General features: G+C 36.8%; 1 protein-coding gene across 18 annotated transcripts in view; it reads right to left on the reverse strand.

Moving 5' to 3' along the window:
• Positions 1–5879: 5879 nt before the first annotated feature.
• NEB (nebulin) overlaps positions 5880–13647 on the reverse strand; it is a 189279-nt gene continuing 181511 nt past the window's right edge. For 12 of the 18 annotated variants that reach the window (XM_046658453.1, XM_046658464.1, XM_046658463.1 and 9 more), the window contains 7 exons: positions 13395–13487; positions 12417–12524; positions 12127–12310; positions 11702–11794; positions 10605–10754; positions 10198–10301; positions 5880–6683 (listed from right to left, as the gene is read on the reverse strand). In XM_046658453.1, the coding sequence (XP_046514409.1) occupies positions 6510–6683; positions 10198–10301; positions 10605–10754; positions 11702–11794; positions 12127–12310; positions 12417–12524; positions 13395–13487 (906 nt within the window). In that variant the 3' untranslated portion in view covers positions 5880–6509. The remainder of the gene's footprint in view (positions 6684–10197; positions 10302–10604; positions 10755–11701; positions 11795–12126; positions 12311–12416; positions 12525–13394; positions 13488–13647) is intronic. The other 6 variants (XM_046658470.1, XM_046658469.1, XM_046658466.1 and 3 more) reach the window with 1 other exon arrangement.

The raw sequence follows: 13647 nt of genomic DNA on the forward strand, positions 1-13647 counted from the left end.
ATAGTATAATTTTTCGTGTTCCAAAATGGATTTCGTAGTGGATTTCAATTTTCAGTATTTCAATGAGCCCATTAATAAAGATGCTCCACTATTTGAACAAGTTTGAAAGCCAGTGTTGAATGGTCTGGAGCTTGTGTGCAGGAGGAGTCAGGGTAAACAGTAATGCTATTGGGCAATACAGTCAAAAAGGAGATGTAAATCTGAATATTAAAAGCATGATAGTTCCTGACATTCCCCATGGCTTCCTTTTTTTCTGTACAGTTTGAAAGTAGTCAGAGATTCTCTTATATATTTAAGAATCATCAAAATGTCAAGAAAGTTGGATTATATCTTACCTAAAAGTGACAGGGCAAGTAACAAAATTTAGGAAAAATGGGAGGGTTAAGTGTAAAATATACAAGTAGAGGTTTTTTAAAAAAAGATAAAAGAATGAGAATAATTAAATGTAAGTGCTGTTTAAAAAGCTTGGTTAGTGGAAATTTGACAACATGAATTAAAAGGGGTCCAATTGTCTCTTAATGCCATTCCTTCCAACTTTGACTTAATAATCCAGTAAGAAAGGCCTATCTTCCATCTCATACCTTTCATGATTGATTTTCAGGGAGATAATCTGTCAGGCTGGGAGGCTATAAAGTAGCAATTGTTGACATTAGGCTAAGCTTCGGTGAGGGGAGAGAGCTCTTTGCTCCTTAGCACAAACTGTGTCCATTTTATCCCTAAGCCATTAGAGAGGTCTTGTACTTTGTATACAAACATTAGAGTGAAGTTCTGACTTTTAACACAATGCTCAAACTTGTGTGGATGTGTGAAAATGCAGATTCTGATTCAGTAGGTCTTCGATGTATGGGGCCTGATAGTTCTAAAAACTCCCACGTGATCCATACAAATGCTCATGTCTGAACTACACTTGTGGTAGGCAGGCCCAAGAGGCTTCAAGCTGTAAATTAGGTTTTGATGACCCAAGCAAGTTTAAGTCTTAGAATTATTCCCACAAAAGATAAAAGGTGGTCAGTCTTTAAGTAACCTCTTCAAATTTATGAATTGGGGATGCAAACTGGTCTTGAAGGCTTCAAATTAAAGTTCAAAGTTTTAAATTGTTGAAAGAATTTTACCTCTTTTAAATATGGAAGATTTATGTTTTTAAATAGGCGGTTAAGTGTTTTGTGTTATGAAGAACCCTTTTAAGCAGTTTGGACAATGAGAGTCTTTTCTCATGAGAATATGTGGATTATGTTCTGATTTTTTTATTAATATAAAAGTAAGTTCTAAAATATTAGAGATATACTGAGTCTCTAAATGATTCTTGCCTTCTAAGTTATGGGACTTTGTTATTTTATAAATAAACATTGAAAACAGACTATTCCTCAGATTAATTTGCTAGTAGTTAGTACTGTAAGTCGTACCTGACAGATGTGCCTTGTCATTTTACTGAAGACTTCTGGTGACTTTGCTGTTATGTTACATGGTTGAAAATTTCTATTTCATTATAAAATGGAATTTGAAAGACAGTTGAATAATTTGATTTTCTAAAAGTGAGTTTTCTTGGCATTCTGTTACGACGTTATATTTCCCTCACATATTTAAATACTCTTTGTAAGAACTGCCCTCATCCAAAGCCCTTAAGAAAATGTAGCCAGAAGTTAAGCAATGGGTTTTTTTAATTGATTTATCAAAATTTATTGATTTGTTGATCTGTAAAGGAAATCTGGGCTTTCCGGTTTCTAATGGCTCAATTAATGATATGACTGTTATATACCAGGCTTTGTATATTGCTTTTTGAAAATAGCCATTAAAATCTGAGTCGTTTGGACTTGAAGATCTGTAGATATTTGAGTAATAGTCTAACAGAATCATGAGTGTTAACTCAGTTCTTGAAATAGAATCTTAAATTTTATAATGTAGTCTTAACCATTTTTTCCTTTATATACCAAGCCTTTCACCAAAGAACAATTAAAACCAAACATGGAGTGCCAAGCTGTAAATTTTGATTCCCCTGAAATATACCATTAGAATAAAAGATAATCTCTCCCCTTACCTGAGAGTATAAAATTGAAAGCAGTGTTTTAAATTGATGTCACATGAAAGAGAAAACCTACATAGCTCTTAACCTCTCCTTCCAGCAGAGGAAACATCTTAATGCCACAGTGTACAGATTTATAATTGTGGATAAAACTAAGCTTATTAGCACACTTATATGCAGGTAGAGATTGATATACTGATAAAAGATAAAATTAGAAAGGAAAAGACCGACTGAGCTGAATTATTAATAGAGTGGTTAGGCCATGTAGTATAGGGACAAACATCCCTATGTACTTGGAAATAGCTGGCAGCCAGTGGAATCCGAGTTATATACATACCAGTACCATAATTAATGTTCATAAATACCTTGTGTAATTATTAAAAATATATGTTATTTAATACTCTGCCCCCCAAAAAGCTGTAAGTTAAGAAATAATTTCCAACAAAAGGCAGCATTATTTCTTAAATGGATAAATTACATGTAACTAGGAAGTTCACCTTCAAAAGTGTCAGGGAGCTGAAAATGGAATATGGTATAGTAGTTATTTTGATACTTAATTAAATAACAAGTGTCTAAAGAATTATTTTTATAGAATGAGACTTTTCTAATAGAAAAATGGAATTAAGGACAGAATCAGTTTTGAATATAGAAACTGAGAGATGGTAGTCTTACCCAGTAAGTTTTTAATAGAGCAGGGGTTGACAAACTACTGCCTGCCACCTGTTTTTAATATATCCTATGAACTAAAAATGTTTTTTACATTTTCTAAATGGTTGAAAAAAGTCAATAATATTTTGTGACACATGAAAATATAGAAATTAAAATTTCACTGTCCATAAATTAAGTTTGAAACAGTCATACTTATTCACATATTATCTTTGGCTGCTGTCCTGCCACCACAGCAGAGTTGAGTAGTCTGACAGACTGTTTGGCCTGTAGCACCTGACGTGTCTACTGTCTGGCCCTTTACGTCCCTTTTGGAAGTGATAGTTTTGTTCGTACCTGGCATGTAGTCAATTTGGTTATTTGCTTATAGCTGGTAGAATGGCGATCTTGCTTCCTTAATCTCTTAATTTCTATTGCTGTTATTTAGATTTTACTTCATAAAGTGGGCTCCCCTGATTACATTTATATCTTACGATTGCTCAAATAGACGTGTACTAGGAGATCCAAGTACTTTGTAGGTAAACTTTTTCCTCCTACTTAAATTCTTAAAATGTAGTTAAGTGTTTGCCATGGATACTAAGGGACCATGAGGCATGAGCGAAAGGCATTTGGCACTAATTGGTTGTCACACCTGTGAAGTAAGTCAGGGGATCCAGGAGTTTGCTTTCTGTGTTGGTGAGTAATCGATTGCTTTCCATCTATCTTAACACTACCTCCAGTGGATAGACTTGATTAATATGCACTTAGAGAAGGACTGAGAGAAGCCAAATCAGTCATTTATTAGCCCTATAATATTTTTGTTCTCATCATTTGATGTACTCTGAGAGCTTAGTTTTACATTCAGAAAGTATTTATATTTGATAAATGATTTAAGTTGAAACTTCACAGAAGCATCTGTTCATTCCTCAGCTGCACTTGTAGATGGGAAATTAGGGTGCAGCCAGTTTTATTTGTGTAATGCTTGTACAATGTTTGAAGCAGGTAGACCTATACGAAAAGTGTATTTTCGGGTTCATTATGACCAGGTGGAGGTAGGGAGAATCTATGTCTGATCCACAGTAAAACTTTTCATGATCTATTGAGAGTTGACTGTTACCACTTGCCAATTGAAACTGGATATTGAAACATTTTTAAAGAGATGCACTTTAATCTGAAATAAAACTATAAAAATTAAACAATTCTGGTCCTTGTTTTTGTTTGGTTTTGGTTTTTTGACTTTTTTGTTTTCGTGAGACCTGAAATGAGTAAGAATAGCATAATCCAAATGCCTGCATAAAGTGAGCATTGTATCCCTCCACAAACACGGGAACCGTTTTTCTTCTTGTCTCCTTTTATGGCCTGTTTTTAACCATAGAGGCTCCTGTTTAATTCCTAGTTTCATGGGTTCTACACAGTTCTAAACCCGTGCTGCTTTTAAATAAGAAAAACAAAATAGACTTAGTGATGTTGAAAGATACTGTATTAGTTTACTATGGCTGCTGTAACAAACCAGTGGCTTCAACCAAAGAAATTTACTGTCTCACAGTTCTGGAGACTAGAAGACTGAGATAAGGTGTCAACAGGGTTGGTTCCTTCTAAGGGCTGTGTGGAGGACTGTTCCCTGCCTCTCCCCTAGCCTCTGGTAATTTTTGGATTCCCTGGCCATGTGAAGGCAGCACCCCAATTATCTGCCTTCATCTTAACATGATGTTCTCTGGGTCTATGTGTCCCTTTGTCCAAATTTCCCTCTTTTATAAACACCAGTTCTGTTGGATTAGGGCCCACACTAATGACCTCATCTTAACTAACAACTTCTGCAATGACCCAGTTGACAAAGTCACATTCAGAGGCACTGGGGTTTAGGACTTCAACATAAAAATTTGACGGGGAAATGAAAAATCGTAACGTACATTTCAAAAGTAGCATCGGGTGGTACTATGAGCACTGGTGATCAAGAGAACCGGGTTTGAGTGTAACCTAGAGACGTTTGTCTCTTGTACAACCTCTTGAAATTAGCATGAATAGTTACTGAGGTTCTTTGCAGCTTTACGTCCTGTGACTGTGTGGTAGTGGAGATATATACAAGGGACTTACAAAAATGACCCATGCACATGGCTAGAAAGTTGGATGAACAGCAAAATTTGAAAACTAGGTATTCCGTGTTTTAAGGTGTGTCAACTGTGATAAATATTTTAAGAAATGTGATTACTAGGATTCATTTTAAGGTAATGGGAGGAGGGCATTGGTGCGCTAGAGATGGAACAAAATTAGCCGTGAGTTGATAACTTTTGAGGCTAGGAGGTGAGTGTAGCAGGATTCTCTACTTTTGTATTCTGTTGAAAATGTTCCAAGCTCCAAAAGAAAGCCTAGAATTAAGAGAGAAATGTGTCTATTCTTTGTAATAGCAACTGTATAGTGTGCTTTGGCAGCCTTATAAAGTGAACAGGAAATCTGAAAACGGAAACGTTTATTGTAACTGAGACAGATATACTTTGGGTGTTCCCAAAACTTGGCGGGGGGGGGGGGGGGAATATCTCTAGTGCACGGTGGGATTGTTGCCCAGCTTAACCTGGATTTTTAACCCATTGTAAGCGAAGATGGAAAACCTGGGAGGGGAAGAGTGACTCTCCCACCATGAGGATGCTTAGGCATTGTCTGCCTTTTTCTTGCGACGGTAAGTTTCATAAGAACACCAACTGTCTCTTGTTCATCACTCGAACCCCAGCATCTTCACAGTGCCTCGCATTCAGGTGTAGTCAACTGATCATCCGCAAGTGTGCACTCTTCACTAGTGTGCTCACTGTGAGTCTCAGAGAGAGACACATTAAGAAGCTTGAGGACAGCAGTATTACTACAGCTCTAAAGTAACATGGACAGATCTTCTGCTTTTTAGAAAGGATACTCTGTTAATTTAAGCATTAAGCCATTAAACGGTTGGCATCCCACCTTTGCCACATACTGCCAGCCCACTGGATCCAGATGAGAAAGATCCCCTGAGGTTAGGATTGTATCCCACAGATTGTTTCTATTTATAAGTAAGACAAGTACGGATAGAGTTCTGAGAAAGTCTGCTTGTGCCACTTTCAACAGTACATTTTTTTTTAGTTTAATTTTTTTTAGCGACGTCTGGTGCGAGGGATTTGCCTTATTGAAATTTTTTATTTGTAGATCTTAAAACTATTAAAAATGAATAATGCTCATTCCATCAGTGGTGTTTGTTGCAGAATTAATAGATTTTATTAGTTACTAACTTGTCACCAATTTATATTGACTATCAGCTTTATAACTTCAGAACTGGATTAGAAATAAAAGCATCAGCATTCAGTAAGCAAGGAAAAGGTGAATGTCACTGCCATTTTGCTTTAATGTGTTTAATAACATGTTCAGAATCCTTGTTTTAGAAAAGAAATAATGTTAAACATTTCATAATGGAGAAAGACTCTGGGTTGATGCAGCAATAATAGAACATTGCAGAAACTTTTAAAATCTCTCTTCTGAAATTAAACATTTTAAAACCCACAGGAAAATTTGATAATGGCAATTTAAAACATAAGGAACCTATGGGTTTAATGTTGTCTCTTAAGTTTTATGTGCAAGTCCAGAAAATAATGAGAAAGTAAATCCAGTTTAGTAATTGGACAGATCAGTGATACTAACATTTGTTTTACTGGAGAGTTATTGGGTTCACGTAGAAACAAATTAAGGGATGGTAGAACCATACATCATACTGACACAGAAAAACCATTAGGCAGCTTGAGAACTTGGATAATAGTGGAGAGTTTAAACAGAAATACTGACTGCAATAGTTGTAGGTCCTGCAGAGACGTGTGATGCTTTGACATGCCTAAATGGCTTCGACATAGTTGGCTGGGAGCATGCCGGTCCTGCCAGTCCTCTGCACGGTGCCATACATCCAACCTTCATCAATAGCTTGAACATTCACGATAGCATCTCCATCTTTGAAAGACACCTCATCTGCATCAGCAGCCATATAGTCATACATGGCACGGAAGATTTTCTATTAGTGAGGAGGGAAAAAAATTTATTAGATTTGCAACAATTAACCCTCACCCTTAATTTCAAGGTCTCTTATGACTTAACTCCGCAAATTTAAGTTGCACAAAAGAGAGTGTGCAACCACCACCAGGAAAGTGAAAAGACAACTCACAAAACAGGAGAAAACATTTGCAAAGCATATATTTGATAAGGTATTACTATGCAGAATATATTTTTAAAACTCCAACAATTTAATACCAAAAAAAGGGTTGGGGGAGGAGGCAAAGGATCTGAAGTCTCCAAAGGAGATATACAAATAGCCAATAAGCATATAAAAAGATGCTCAAAATCATTAGTCATCAGGGAAATGCGAATTAAAACCACAGTGAAATACCACTTCACACACCAGAAAGATGATCATCAAAAAGAAAGATGGTAACAGGTGTTGGAGAGGATGTGGAGAAACTGGAACCTTCATAAACTGCTGGTAGGAATGTAAAATGGTGCAGCCACTTTGGAAAACAGTTTTGGAAGTTCCTCCCAAATTAAATATAGAGTTACCATATGACCCAGCAATTCCATTCCCAGGTATATACCGAAGAGAAATGAAAACATATATCCATGTAATGGAACTTGTACACCCATATTCATGGCAGCATTATTCATAACCGTCAAAAAGTAGAAACAACCCAAATGCCCACCAACTGATGAATGAATAGAGAAAAGGCGGTATTTCCATACAGTGGAATAATATTTGATAATAAAAATGAATGAAGTACCGATACATGATACAACATGGAGGAACCTCAAAACATTAAGTAAAAGAAGCCAGTCACAAAAAGACCATGAATTGTGTGATTTCATTTACATGAAATTTCCCAAATAGACAAATCTATAGAGACAGAAAATACATTAGTGGATGCCCAGGATTGGATGGAGAGGGGAGAGCAGGCTCAGGATGGGGAGTGACTGCTGATGGGTACAAGGATATTTTTTAGGGTATGAAAATGTTCTAAAATTAGAGTATGGTGATGGTTGAACAACTATGTAAATGAACTAAAAATCATTGGAATTGTACACTTCAAATGATGAACTTAATACTATGTTAATTATATATTCATAAAACTGTGTGTGAAAAAATGTTTATATATGGGCTTTCTTTTTTTCCATTTTGAGGAGGTCAGTCTTGTGTTTTGGAGAAGAATTTGAAAAACCACAGCAATGTTGCCTGTCATCTCTCACTTTCAGAGTTTGAGAGTATACCAGTATTAAAAGTTTCTAAAAGCTATCTTCCACAATGTTAACAAAAAAATTGTAACATAGAGGGAAGGGAAAATGGGGAGTTACTAATCAGTGGACATAAACTTTCAGTTAAGCAAGATGAATAAGTTCTAGAGATCTGTTGTTCAACCTTGAACCTACAGTGAACAATAAAGTAGTGTACATTTAAAAATGTGATAAGGGGGTAGATCTCATGTTCACGGTAATCATCACAATACAATAGAATTTTTAAAAATTGTAACAACTTGAAGATATAAATAAAAATTGAAGGTACTCAAATTAACCAGCCACTGGTTAGTAATTTGGTATGTAACCTACATATTTTTTGTTGCATTCTGAAATAGATACACATACATTCATATCCAAGGGTAGGTTTTCCCTTCCCCTTGGGTAAATGGAACAATACTATAAATAATACTCTGAGTTGTTCTTTCCATTTAATATAACTTGTAGGTCTTTCCATCTAAATATAGATGTATCTCATTCTTTTTACTGCTGTAGAGAATTTCATGTTTTAGTTATACCACAGATTACTTAGCCATTTCCATTTTTCTGGACATTCAATTCTCACGATCTTTTCTTACACTAACCCCCTAATGTTTGTCTTTGGGCAAATATTTCAGAAGAAAGAGCTTTTAAAGGTGAAAGTATTAGGTCAAATGGTATGTGCATATTAATTAATTAGGTCAAATGGTATGTGCATATTAATTTTTTAAAAAGTTCGTTACTATAATGTTTTAATATGATACTCTATTATTGTTTTAATTTGCATATTCCTGGTTTATACTCAAGAACATTTTTTTTTGTTGGCCATTTTTACTTCTTTTCCTGTATGAATTGTCTATTCACACGCTTTCAGGTCTTTCTTATTTTGAGGGGAAGGGGAATAATTTGTCAAAGAATTTTGGAGAGCTTTATGCTTTTTAGATCTTAACTTTTTTGTTATGTATGCAGCAAATATTTTTTCAATTTGACTTGTTTCTTTTTGTTTAAAAAAATTAAATTATTATGGTCGAATCTGTCAGTCTTTTCGTTTATATTTCCCGATTTTGGAACTTGCTAAGGAAGGCTTTCCCCATCCCCAATATTATAAAAGTAGTCTCTATTTTTCTGTAGTTTTTTACAATTTTGCTTTTTTTCCCCCTGCTGATTTGTAATTCTTTTAGGGTCCATTTCTACACTTCATCTTTTTCTAATCTATTCCTATGCTAAATCCATATTTAATTATAATAGCTTTATATGTGTTTTGCTCTGATATGGTTAAGTCCTTTTCTGTTGTCATTTTCAAAATTTACTTGGTTATTCCTGCATCTTTACTCTTTCAAATAAATTTTAGGATTAACATACAAAATTTTTTAATAGGCTGTTGGGATTTTGATTGGAATTGCCTTGAATTTATGGATTTATTTTAGGAGAAATGAAAACTTTACAAGATTCCCTTCCTGAAATATAATGGGTCTGAATAGTTATTTAGATGTTCATTTATGTCCTTTAGTAAAGCTAGTTTTCTTCATACAAACATTGTTCATTTCAATCCTAAAGAATTATGTTTTTGTGATGTTATGAATGAGATTCAGGGTTTTAAACTAAGAGTTTTAAAGTAGTCTGGTGAATTGCAAACATGATTTGACTTCTCTCTTTAATATATATTAATAGGGGAGATCTAAGATATGACATGTTTATATGTGACGTGCATACATATGAATCTCCTTTTTTTTTTTTAAAGATTTTATTTTTTTCCTTTTTCTCCCCAAAGCCCCCCGGTACATAGTTGTATATTCTTCGTTGTGGGTCCTTCTAGTTGTGGCATGTGGGATGCTGCCTCAGCGTGGTTTGATGAGCAGTGCCATGTCCGCGCCCAGGATTCGAACCAACGAAACACTGGGCCGCCTGCAGCGGAGCGCGCGAACTTAACCACTCGGCCACGGGGCCAGCCCCGCCATATAAATATTCTTAAAGAATGATTCCAAACGGCAAATGTTTTAGTTTAACACAGTGGGTGGGACCAAAGAGCCCAAATTGATAATTTGCTTTAGTTTTTCTTTTTTTTTAAATCGTTGAATAATGATTTTTAATTATTTGAGTTGCGTAATGAAGGTTTTCTGATATTACCGTTAACAAGAGATATGTAGTAAAGGAGCATTATATAAAACAGAAGCTTTCATTAAAAAAGAAAGAGCAGAATACCTATATAATCGTTTTTGCACATATCAGAAAATAAGAATGATTTGAACACATTTTTATTATTTACTTACTCCAGCAGTAGATGGATGAGACGGGATAGAGGATACTGTTGTCTGTTGGGTGGCAACTGAAGATGATCGTTGTTGGAGCTCTACGGTTTTTGCATGTTTGTAAGCTGAAAGGAAGGAAAAAAATAGTTGAAAACAAAGACAATGTGGCTAGGCATCATTTAATCTGTGTTTAGCAGCTGAGCAGTGCTGTCTCTTTCCCTAATTTAAAAACAATGATTTCCAAGAAAGGAGGAAGAAAAATGAAACACCTAACTTCCTGGACCTCTCCACAATTCTAGATTCTAGTCTTTTCTCATTAGAAGAAATGATCCAGATTTTTTTTTTTTTTTTACTCAAAGCATCTCTTATAGTAACCGCCAGTGAGCTGGCCAGCCATGGCGGTCATGGTCAGCGCCATTCACTTGTACCTGCTGAGGTTGCAGAGAAGATGCCTCCATCGCTGTAGGTGGAGAGGCGGTGGTCGGCAGCTTCTGAATGCTCAGACTTCTCCTCGCCGCCACTGATGCTCAGCGCGCTGGCAGATCGCGACTGCTCCCGGCTCCGGCGCTGAGCTTGGACTGGAGGAGAGGAGATTGCAGAGGGAGCAGAGGTGAAACTTCTGTAGCAGTAATGCCTATCAGTAATTGAATCTCAGTTGGTTTTTGTTTGTTTATTTGTTCCCAAGCACGGTTTTAAGTAGATTTCCACGGATTACACTCTCAAAACTCTTGGGATATGGTACCATCTTCATTTTCCAGATGAAAGTTTAAGTAAATTACCAAAGGTCAGGTGACACATGATAGAGTCAGGTTTCAAATCCTGGAGTCCGTCCTTGACCACTCCTTCCCTCCACCCTGCCCATTTTCCCAGCTTACCAAAGTGAATATATTGTTATATTCACATTCAAGCTCCACCTTCAACCTTGCCAGAAAGTTCTCCCTAACTTCCAAATTAATTTAGATGCCTTTTCTTGGCGTTTCCACAATCTGTGTGAGGACCTTTAATATTGCACGTGTCAGGGTGTAACCACTGATTTACTCGTCTCTCTTCATCAGGAGTCTAGAGTGTAAGTCCTTCAAGGACAAGTACTATGTATTGTTTTATAACATGCAAAGAAGGCATAAAGGCATGCTGCCTGTTTTGTTGAATGACATCTTCCTTGCCATAAGAGAGTTCAGAAAGTTGCTCAAGGTCAAATCCATTCTCTGCCCTTTGCCTATGTATTTTTTTTTTTCCCACTATTTCTCCAACAGAAAGATGTATTACCGTTTTTTCTTTAGGAATAAAAATGATAATAACAGGGCCTGAAGGAGTCTTACACTGCAGCAATGAAACAATCTTTCCCTAACTTGAACTTGTCTAGAAAATGAGTTTGGCCCACTAGGTAAGGAGGTGTTTTTAAGCTAATGGGCAACTCAGGAAATTGAAAACCCTGGAGGCCAGGAACCTCAAAGACTGAAAGTCATTGACTCCAGCCCACTAAATGATGATGTTTATGTCAAAAGCCTTTTTCGGCATAACATACCATTAATCATGTGTAAGCTTCGGGATTGAATGTTGTCTTCTGCTGGATCATAGTCAAACACTGAGCCAGGATTAGTACGCCAGACACGTAAACCTGAGAGTGAGATTAAGGATCAGAACAGATGTTCTCGGACTCTTTCAATAACTTGGAAACCAAGGCATAAACGTAACCACAGGAGGATTGAATGACACTATTTCAGCTTAGGTTCTAGTCATGTCTTCTCCTCAGAGGAGATTAAGCATAAGGTAGAAGAGATGTCAGCTTTGCGAACTGTGAAATAACAGAGGTTCTTTCACACCTAATGAATACACAGATTGAGGTCCTTTATCCTTTGCCTTGCCGTAGATAATGTCACTTTTGTTCTTCTACTTCCCTTTCAGTTGATTCCCCCCCCCCACGCCCCCCCCCCCGGAGGGCTCAATTACCTGTAACAGTTTCCTGATCCTGGTCGTTCCGTTTCTGTTCCATTTCTACCACTTTTCTCTGAATACCTCGGTAGTTAATGTCACTGAAGTCCTGTGTGTTCTTCTTTACTCGCTCAGTGATAGGGTCTGTCACCACCGGTGTAAAGCAACCCTTGTGTTTCTCAAAGTCTTCATGATATTTCACCTGAAATTTCATGAGTTCACTTTGTGAAAATACAATAGTGTGACCATTTCTCCTTTCACGTGTTCCAACAGCCAGGCCAGCCAGTCCTGAGGCACTCGGGACTCACCGTCGAGATGTGGCGCTGCGTCTCCCTCACCCTTCTCATCTCTGGAGTGTCCAAGACATAGGCAGCTTTGCCTTGTATTTGTTTCCGGAAGCTATCAGAATAAAGAACCTGACGGAGGAGAGACATGAATCAGTACAGATCACGGTACTGTCCTAATTCTGAAGCCTTATAACCTTTCCAACAGATGCTGATGAAAAGAGCTGGGTAGGGATGCTTGAGTCGACTGAAAGGACCCAGCGAGACCCGTGGCTAACAGAGGAACAGGTTAGCGTGAAGATGGACAGGCAGGGCTCGCACCAGGAGAGAAAGAATTCGACTTTGAAAATGTAACTTTCCTTTTCAAAGGAAAAGGGGCACAGTATAATTTTGAAAGGAAAGAGAAAAAAGTGGTTTCTTGTGATTGCCGGGAATTACAGCACCAGCATATTGGATGGTATTTGGCACTAAGTGTGACGCTGACATTCAAAAGAACTATCATTTTTCATAGGTTTATGTCCAGATTTCATACACCAATATGCTAATACAGGAATCAAAGTCCTCCAGACACGAAAAATCCAAAATATCAAAGCCAAAGAATGCATCCATTTCAGAGTATTACCTGTTTCATAGAGTACCTTTAAAATAAAGGCGAGCTGAAGATGGAGGGTGTTAGGAAGTCAATTTGTTACAGTTGGTTAAGTAAGACTACCTCAGAGTAAAGTAAAAGGGGAGAGAAAACATTGGCAATTAACTGGTTATGTCTTAGTATGATCATTTGGAATTTAAAAGCACAGTTGTGTTAATTTTAGTCTAAATTTTCAGTTGAATAAGAAAATGCACATTTTTATGGTGTTAAAATGTTATTTTCCAAGATGTTGCATTTCTCTCTTTTTTCGTTTTAGTGTGTTTTTCAGTTGAATGAGAAAGGCACGTTTTTATGGTGTTAAAATGTTATTTTCCAAGTTTTTGCACTACTCCTTTTTTTAATCCTAGAAATACCGAGCTAATGTTTTCTTGGTTGCGCTTAGCTCTCTCCATCTCTGGAGTGACAGGTGTCGAAGTTGCTTTTCTCATATTCTCTTTGTACAATACCTAGAGGAGCCAAGAGAGCATCCAGACATCAGAGAGCAGAAAACGAGTTCTGAAAACCATCATCTAGCTGGTGTTACGGCTCAACTACAGCCCACTACGTAAGAAACACCTCAGGAAGATAAAGCCGTTAAAATGTTATTGTATAAAGCAAAAGGTGAAG

This window comes from Equus quagga, chromosome 4 (assembly GCF_021613505.1).
Source record: "Equus quagga isolate Etosha38 chromosome 4, UCLA_HA_Equagga_1.0, whole genome shotgun sequence".
In the NCBI taxonomy this organism is placed as follows: domain Eukaryota; kingdom Metazoa; phylum Chordata; class Mammalia; order Perissodactyla; family Equidae; genus Equus; species Equus quagga.